This window comes from Limulus polyphemus, unplaced genomic scaffold (genome assembly GCF_000517525.1).
Source record: "Limulus polyphemus unplaced genomic scaffold, Limulus_polyphemus-2.1.2 Scaffold1693, whole genome shotgun sequence".
Taxonomy (NCBI): Eukaryota; Metazoa; Arthropoda; class Merostomata; order Xiphosura; family Limulidae; genus Limulus; species Limulus polyphemus.
The window spans coordinates 92,356-102,207 of record NW_013667303.1 but is presented as its reverse complement, the minus strand read 5'-3'; the positions used below and the strand labels follow the sequence as shown (position 1 = coordinate 102,207).

The following is a 9,852-nucleotide window of genomic DNA, read 5'->3' as shown; positions in this document are numbered from 1 at the left end:
AGAAAAGGTTTGGTTTATTTTTTCTTTTTTGACAGGAGCCCCCTTTAGAAAAATAAAATCCTTTAGGATTTGACCAAAAAAAAAAATATCATTTAAATGTCTTCCTTTAAAAGGACCCAACTGATATATAAAAATATATATAAAAAATTGGTGTTAGATATACACAACTGTTGCAATTTAAATTTAATACGAGCGTTATGATTTAGAAAGTTATACAGCATGAGTGTTAAATTAAGTTATTTTTAGAAGAGATACTTTATCCCAAGTTTGTTTACGTAAATGTTTAAGAATCATACATAGTGTAGTTCAATTGTTGTGACTTGGTGATTGTTATATTATTGTATCCTGTTAATACAACCTTCCGAGTTTTCTTCTTGTTTTTATTAGTATTATTGCATCATAATATCTAGTAGTGTGTGGAACGTTCTAGACCTCTGTTGGGGTATAAATACGCATTGAAAATGTAGCTTGATTGCGTGATTGTAAGTTTAGTCATAAAGAGCATATAGTGGCAATTTTTAAAGTGAAATTATTATTGTAATAACAGAGTAGAGAAGAATAATTCATCTTGTCAATTGTGTTCTAAAGTAATTGAACCAGCCTGTGTGGACTTTTGACGAAAAACAGAGAATTATTTAAAGCTCTGGATAAAACTTTGATAACCAACAGTGTAACAAACATTTGTATATACATTTGACCTGTTTTAATGTATTATTTTAAAACAAGTGGACTGTGTGCTGTCTGTTTATTGTTGAAATATATTGCCAACAAGTCACAGACACCTATTGTAAAGAATCTGACCTACAAATACAAAAAACCTGACAAATGGTCACTTGTATTACAAAACATGTTCATTACAGACCAAACTCTCATGCTTGCTTACCTCCTCCTCCAGTGACTGCCACTCTTTTTCAGTAACAAGTCTTTTTCCAACCAGGGACACACTGTCATTATCAGTCTTTATACCATTCAGCAGAGATCTGGAAGCTATAGGATCAGTGGAGAAAAGGTTCATAAACTTAAAAAAAAAAATCAGAGAAAATAATAACAAAATATAGAATTAGTTAAAAAGTTCAACAATAAAATAAAGAGTACACTGTTAGCAGGTATTAAAATGTAACTACAGAGATAACATGCAACATACAATACAATTAGTTATTCAATAATTTACTTGCTTCACTCTTCAATGCAGCACTGATTGAGCCATGAATTTGGCCAAAACTAATCTGTTGCTGCAGAAGTAGCAAATCAAAGAATAAATTAGGCCTCTAACTTATCTTTCCGTCACTAAAGTTCACATTTTGGTGAAGAAAATAAAATAAACAATTAGTTAGTCTTGTGAATAATAATGGATAATTAACTATGATGGTATATTAATGATGAGTAAAGGATTATACATCTAAACCGAACAATTTCATTACATTTCACCACTATATGAGGCCTACTTTATTTATATGCTTTGCTTTTACAAGCAGTACTGGCAAGCTGTAAATTTGGTGAAACTAATCAGGAGTAGCAAATCAGAGAATAGATTAGACCTCTACATAATCTTTTGTTCACTTAAGTTTATATTTTGGATGAATAATAGAAATTAACAAATATACAAAGGTTGGTATTGTTTGTAAGGTGCTGCACAACTCTGATCGAGGGCTATTTGTGCTGGCCATCCTTAATTTGGAAGTGATAGACTAGAGGGCAGGCAGCTAGTCAACATCACCCACTACTAACTCGTAGGATATTCTAATACAAATTTTTTTTGGATGGGTAGTAATGAAACACAAACTACTGAACCAAAGTCTAGCAAGCTAACTTATGGCCTGCAACTACAAAGGTAATACAGGAGATATTGACCAATATTAACCCTCTGGATTGGAGTGGGGAAAAGTGTGCATGTCATGACTGTTTTACAGTTACATTCAAAATACAATTAAATAAGTTTATCATAAATAAGTGTCACTAAACTTGGCATCAAAATGTAGTATATAATTCAAGTCTTAATATTATACAAGTGTTAATTTCTTACTTTCAAGAGTAAATATCTTAAATAAGTCCTCAATCTTCACTTTTCCTTATCTTGTGACTCTTGTTCACTCTGAATTGCCAGTTTTAGATTTTACTGTATAATTACTGTACTATTGCAAAGATCATGTAATGTTTGTATAAAGTTAGTGGGAAAAAATCGGTTAATGGACCCTAGCTGTGATTTATTGCTTTATACAGTGTCCTGAGGTTCAAAAAAGAAAATAAAACCATAAGATTAAAAGAAAACAGATGCTAAAAGGTTAACAGTTGAAACTGTGAAGATAAGTAATTTGAAAATCTCATGACAATTTAAAAAAATGCAATTATTCATTATATTTCAATTTTTCATTTCACTGTGCATTGATGATTTTGGTATAGTCAGTTTTAGGGTAGAAAAAAAATAAGAGATAAAATATAAAATTTCACACAAAAAAAAAACTTTTTTAGAGGTTTTAGAGGATGAAAATCATCTTTCACTCAAACTAACTCTGCAAGAAATTTGGAAATTCAGAGATAAATCTTTACTACAAATACTTCATTAAAACATAAGATTTTTTGTGTACAACATATTTGTAATGTTTACTAAAAGCCTGTCAAATTTCATGAAGATACACTTATCGTATTAAAGCTAAGGTTACAGGGCATATCCACGAACATATGCGTAACCTCCAAAGTAACCATGAGATTTTAGTCATTCTATAATGTTTAATAATGTATGTATAACTTCACAAAATTTCCCAGACTACCGGTAAACATTACAAGGCTTTTTCAAACACAAAATACCAGATTTTTTAATTAGGTATTTTATCTAAAAGTTTGTTATTTATTTAATATAGTTATTTCCACTCAGACTCTGAATAGTTCAAGTACAAGGTGATTTTCATGTAAAGCATAATTTTTTATCTTACAGTTTTTAAATTTTGTCACATTCATAACCTCTTAAATGAATATCAAAAGGTTTTAAAGGTATATATATACACACACACACACACACACATAACTTCATGGTTACAAAATACTTTCAAGATGGTGTGAATTGACTAACTTTGTACTGAAAGTGGATTGCACTTTGCTTCTTCTTTTTGTTCAATAATCCAACTATTACAACAATAGATTTTAAAAGTAATACACTAGAAGGAGAACTGAAACAGAACAGGAAAGATGAATAGTGTTCCTGCCGAACCTGAGAGATTGATACATCACAAATTGGTTATGTTTAGAGAAGAGTAATCCAACTATTACAACAATAGATTTTAAAAGTAATACACTAGAAGGAGAACTGAAACAGAACAGGAAAGATGAATAGTGTTCCTGCCGAACCTGAGAGATTGATAATCACAAATTGGTTATGTTTAGAGAAGAGGTCTTTAAGACTGATGAAATATTTAGAAAGTGATATAACACTAACTTCGATGCAGAAAGTATTATAAGAAGTTAAGAGAGATGTTTATAACACATTCACAATAAAATTGGGGAAAACTATCTTCAATTAAGAAAAATGTGTTGATTATATATGGACCTTTTGCTTACAATAATGTAATCCTTACATCTTTTACCTTTATGTCTGAAGTAATTACTACAGTTTTAAGAAAATTATAGTTTTTTAACACTATTCATTCTTGTCTACTAAATTATAAACATGTCACTGAACTTGTCTAGGCCAATTTAAAAATAACCCAAGAACAACAATAAACATAGGTCCATTATTCTTTTCCTTGCATAAATTTATACCACAAGATCAACTTTTGTTTATTCTATTGTAATAGCTTACCTTTAATTCAACATATTCTTAATTCAAGCAACATCACAGAACCCAATTTATTCTTTAAGACACAAAGACAGCTTTTCACCGGATAACGAATGAAAAAAAAGTGACATCTTAACAAACCTGACAGTCCTTTGACGTGTTCATGAGCTAGACTAGAGATTTTCTTAGGACTCCAAGGACTAGAGGACAGGTCTTCCAAAGTCACCAGTGATAAAGTTTCGGGTGATTCATCTGTACATTCCTTTTCTTCTCTTTCATCAAGTGCAGAACTAGATATGGACTTGCGGAGATTTGACAGACGTCTTTTTCTACTCCCTCCCGAACCATGCCTTTCTTGTGACGCATCAAGTCCGGCAAGGCTAAGATTTTCAGGGGTACTTCTAGCTCTCTGAAAATAAAATGTTTTAAAAAATTGTGATTTAATATTCAGGACTTTTTTTTTTATCATACACTCAACATTAAATGCTAAACCTTTGCAGGGGTGGTTCCAGGATTTTGAGCAGGAGGGGGTCCAAATGAAAAATTTAAGTATTTATATAGAATATATTTCATGTAAAACAAAAGTTTTGTAAGTTAAATATTTATTAGTAATAACAAATGAACAAAATGATAGTTTGATAGTTTAGTAAGTAAAAGAATAAGACGGAAGGCATCTTAATCATATTAGATGAAAAAAAACAAAATAATAAATTTTGTTTTTAAGGTTAATTTATGATTACTTGTTTTTTTTATTTCTATATTATAAACTTTTTTTTTTTATCTAGACATTAAAAAAAATTTAATTTTGCTTCGCCCGAGCAGGGGAGGGGTCCAGACCCCATGGATCTGTGCCTACTATATATGTATGTTATAATCTCTCCAGGTTAAGGAATACCTTATGACTAGTGCTCAACGGGAAGGGAGGGGAGTGACATTTTCCTGGTTAACAGAACATACATATCTGTGCAGATTTTAGGAGTTCCCGCTGTTAACTTTTTGCCCTAAAATATATCCTAAAAAATATTTGATATCCGTCATTTACTTTTGTGTGAAAAATATATATATATATATATATATACAAGGAATAGCTAGTTAAGGTTAGAAAGAAACAATGCCATTTTAACACACTTAAAAAACTAACAAACATAAAAGACCACTTCAAACAAATATGATACTGTTTAATAGGGTTCCTGTGATTTCAAATGAAAAACTTTTCTGAAGTTTCCAGGAAAATAAATGGAAGAATTCCAGGACAGTTCTGGGAAATTCTTTAATAAAATGTAGTATAAAGATAACTCTACAAACTACAGAATCAAACTGTATGAAATATTATATTTATGATCATATTTTTGTGGAAGAGAAAAAAAATCTTATATGATGGTTTGGTTTGTTTTTAATTTCGCGCAAAGCTACACGAGGGCTATCTGCACTAGCCTTCCCTAATTTAGCAGTGAAAGACTAGAGGGAAGGCAGCTAGTCATCACCACCCACCATCAACTCTTGGGCTACTCTTTTACCGACGAATAGTGGGATTGACCGTCACAATATAACACCCCAGAAATTTGACCAGAATTTATCTCCTCTGACTATTAATAATCACATCTGGAGCGTCATGCCCTCATTTTAATTTCTGTTATTAAACAACGATATAAACTAAATTGTTTGAATAATATAAATACTTTTGGATATAATTTTAAATATTTTTGACCTTTTATAGAGATGATGTGTTTTCACAGGTTTGAACATCTGATGAGGATGTGAGAAAAGGCCAAAGAATTATATCTTAGCAGACGGTGATGCACACCGAACCTTTCGAAAAATAACTGTTTACGGTTATTAATAATGCGGCCACATCGTTAGCCAAAAAATCATAAACACAAACATTTTTCTTGTTATAACATAGCAACCTTGCCAAAATACATTACGGTATAAAACATTTTGAAGTCTATAATCTATCATTACAATTGAAAATGATTTATATCTTAAACATCAAATGTTATATAACTGTAAGCAGTACTATATTAAACCAAAAAACAAATATATTTTGTACTTCTGTTTACACCTGTAAATAACATAAAAATATCTTTCAGAAATGTATTTACCTGTTGATACGAAAACGATGAGCTGATTTGTTCACTTGAAGCACTATCTGTGGATTTCAATCTTTGATGTGGTAATGGTGATAACATTCTAAAAAAATCCCTAGATGTCGATAGACGAGGACTGGAGGTTAGGACTTCTCTTTCTATGAAAATCATATAGAACAATATTTTAATTATACATAATTATATATATAATACTTACATAAATACACAGACTTAAAAGAGCTATTTTTGAGTTCATTTAAACATATAAACATCAGACTAAAGAGGAACAAGCTCCAGATTAAATGTTTATTTCAATGTGTGGAAATTTAGCACCACTAAATTTGCTCTTCAATCAACACTTACCTAATTAAAAGAACCAAGAAATAATAATCTTTACGAATGACTTTTGTAACATTAAAGAAATATAGAGAGAGAGAAATAAAAGAATTGTAATTTGATGAAATATATTTTGTTTAAAACTTCTAGGTTATACCATTTTTTAAATGCAAAAATGACAGATTAAATGTTTCTAATGAAACACTGTTTATAAGTTCATCTTTTAGCATTACTTGTGGATTCCTAAAAAGGGGAAAAGAAAAATGTTTGTTAAAGTAACTGAATTTTTAATGCATAGATTTGTAAAAATGCATAAAACATCGGAAAGCTAACCATGACTAAATTTAAGCACTGATAATGTGTTTAAAACATATTAAACTAATAAAATCAATAGCTAAGAAAAGAAGTTTTTAACATTTCCAGACAAGATTATGTATGTAACCAATTTCCATAGACGCTTTAGGCATTGTTAGATTGTTAATTTTTAACATTTTCAAAACAAAATTATGTATACGACTCACTTTTAAGACACTGTTAGATTTACATATTAACTATCACAAGCTTTCTACATGATATCACTATTTCTTTAAAGTTTTATTTAATACTTGTTACAACTAACTTGAAAAATAACACCAAAACAATGTGCATTTATTGTTCTTGGAGGAAAAAAAAAGCTTGTGTGTGTGGGGGTTCTCAGGTATACCATCATCAGTTCAGAAAAAAGCAGCCACCGTAACTGGAGATACGGCAGAATATTCACTGCAGTTAAACTTAATCTCTATTCTGATCAAATTGAAAAAAAACAAAAAACAGTGGATTAAATGTAATAAAACAATGCATTGTTCCAAGTTTTCATGAGTGCACAAAACACAAGATAGCACTTCTTTCTAACTGTTCAGATCCAAACTGAGTGAGCTAACCACTACATAATTCTCCCCGAGTACACTTGGCATTCACATTTCTTGATCCTCCTCCAAGTGAAACCTTTAAATTACTGATAGCACTAAAGAACCACAAGCTCAAGATACAACATTTAGCCAAGTTTCATATCTCTGGGTCAAACATTTTCTTATGTGAGAGGTCACCAAATATTTGACCCAAAATGGCAACAGTTTACACTTTTTTACTTTAGTATTAGAAATGAAAACGTTATTGGTACTTTTTATGTCACTGGTTCATCCGGGAGCCATTTTGGGTCAACTATATGGTGACATCTCATATAAAAACCATTTGACATAGAGATGTGAAACTTAGCAAAATCTTGTATCTCTATGACACCAACATCCCTGCGAAACAAGGTGGCTGACCTATCATGGACTGACCCAGTAAAGACACAGAAAATGTGTTTTTTCTGATACTTCTAGTTTGGAAAACATTTTTACTTCCATTTACAACCTGAAATACAATAATATTAATTCACATTTACCTATTTCAAGATATACAAGTCTTACTTCATTTATCTTACAAAACTATATACAATTACTTTAACAATATTTTTTTTCCTTCTATTATATAATTTTGTAATAAAGACACCAATATAAGAATGACAAAAATTAACATTCAAAACTGGAAATACTAGTGCTTGGGAAAATAACAATACTTGTCTGTTTCATACCAGATTATCTACTGGTGTTTATCTGTTATTCCAATTGATATTGTTAATATCATTGCGAGTATGACAAAATTAAAACTGGGCATTTGAAACAACAACAAAAAAAAACAACGCGTCCTACCAGACTGTTTCCTGTCAAGTTCTTCCTTTAACTGCTGTAGCTTTACAATACGCCGTTCTTGTTCCAGTCTTTCTTCATCCTTCTTCTGCAGCTCACTGATTTGTCTCAGCTGCTCTGTGGTGAGGACACTCTGCATGCGTCGCATGTCCAGCATCTGCAATCGCTGAGCCTCCAGAAACTGATCATTAGCCATCTGCCAGGTTTTCTTGAGAGCAGCATGTTCTTTTTTTTCACGTTCAAGTTGCAGCAATACTGTTAAAACAGAATGCGAGAGGAATGTTCAATAATTACTACTAATATCATAATTTAGATTTGTGGTGTTTATTTACAAACACTAGTTATAACGAACAGTGGTGTTCGTTTAACAGCTGATAAATAAGGAGTCAGCTCAGAGCCAGAAATTCCTATCTTAAGAGAGAGAGAGCAATCCCAAAATTCAATGTTTTTGTGCAATTTACACATCTGTAAAAGAATATCTAATTTAGTTATTATACAAAGTTAAAATTACATCCTTGTGTGGTTAAAAAAATTATACAGTTCAAAAAAAAAAAAGTTTCAAGAGAGCTTATATCATAACTAGTAATGATTGTATATTAAGAATAAGTTTTATTACCATATTTAATCTAAATATTAAGACACTTTATTCCAAAGTGTGGGTTAGTAAACAAGTCAGTTACAAAAATGCCTTGTACAATTTGCCTCAGATAGGACAAAATTGCAGTATGAAGATATCAATTTACTTAACTAAAAGAAAAAGTTTACGTTACAGATGGGAATGACAAGGAAGGTTTATTGCCATTCCATTTCTGGGTTTTTCAGGTAGTTTACATGGAATACTTACTGTCTTTTGACTCTAGTTTCACATGTTCTACATCTTCTTGCATCACAGCCTTCTGGGTGTTTAGTACGGCCACATACATCTCCAGGTCAGTTCGAGAAGCTTTTTCGGCCTGCAACCCTTGGCTGAGGCTGGTCAACTGTAAGTACAAGCATGTGGGATCATTTAAAACCTTACAACAAGAGTGATGATGATGATTACCATTTAAACACAGAAAAAGACATCACAATTAGTCTTGGTTTGGTTCTGAATTTTGTGCAATAGCTACACAAGGACGATCTGCTCTAACAATCCTTAATTTAGCAGTGATAGACTAGAGGGGAAGGCAGCTAGTTAACGCCATCGATTGCCGGCTCTTGGGCTACTCTGTTACCAACGAACAGTGGGATTGACCGATATGTTATAATACCCCTCACAGCTGAAAGGATGAGTATGTTCAGTGGCAGGGGTTTAAACCTGTGACCCTTGAGTTGTGAGCCTTAACCACCAGACTGATGATAATTTCTACTGATCCTGGTTGGGTTTCTAGTGGCAAGTGTGTATAAACAGCATTTAAATCACACACACACCTTACTTGATTAGGTCACTGCCTGATGAGGCCTTTCATTCTGTACCAGAACTCATTGGGTAGGCTAGGTTTACAATATAAACTTTACAGTTGTATCACTGTGATGTAATATTACACAAACTAACGATCAACAGAGCACGTAATAGCTAGTGTAAAATGCTTACAATATTATGAACCAAGCAGTTTTAATGGAGTCTTGCTGAAACTTTCAGAAAAAAAAACTATGTACACCCAACGCAAGCCTCATACAAGGTTCAAAATAATTTATTACAAAACAGTAAGTTTATAAAAACGAAAGCAAAAATATAGAATACATATATAAAGCAAAATAATTAACTAAGGTTACATTAAAAGGTATAGCACAGGAATCAAAGGTCATAATCTACGAAAATACTTGCATATATTTCAGTGTCTTTCATGACTACTATAACAAAAAAAATTAATGTACATCAAATCATTCAGGAGATAGCCGCAAACAACCAATGGACATCATGTCGTTATTCAGGAGGAAGCCAAAGACA

At 31.6% G+C, this 9,852-nt stretch overlaps 1 protein-coding gene across 1 annotated transcript in view; it reads right to left on the bottom strand.

Annotated features, from left to right (window-relative positions):
* Nucleotides 1-9,852, bottom strand: part of LOC106464576 (rab GTPase-binding effector protein 1-like) — a 31,035-nt gene that overhangs the window by 16,706 nt on the left and 4,477 nt on the right. The window contains exons 2-6 of the mRNA XM_013924728.2: nucleotides 8,767-8,902; nucleotides 7,926-8,177; nucleotides 5,872-6,014; nucleotides 3,911-4,178; nucleotides 884-987 (exon numbers count right to left, since the gene is read on the bottom strand). Coding sequence (XP_013780182.1) covers nucleotides 884-987; nucleotides 3,911-4,178; nucleotides 5,872-6,014; nucleotides 7,926-8,177; nucleotides 8,767-8,902 — 903 coding nt within the window. The remainder of the gene's footprint in view (nucleotides 1-883; nucleotides 988-3,910; nucleotides 4,179-5,871; nucleotides 6,015-7,925; nucleotides 8,178-8,766; nucleotides 8,903-9,852) is intronic.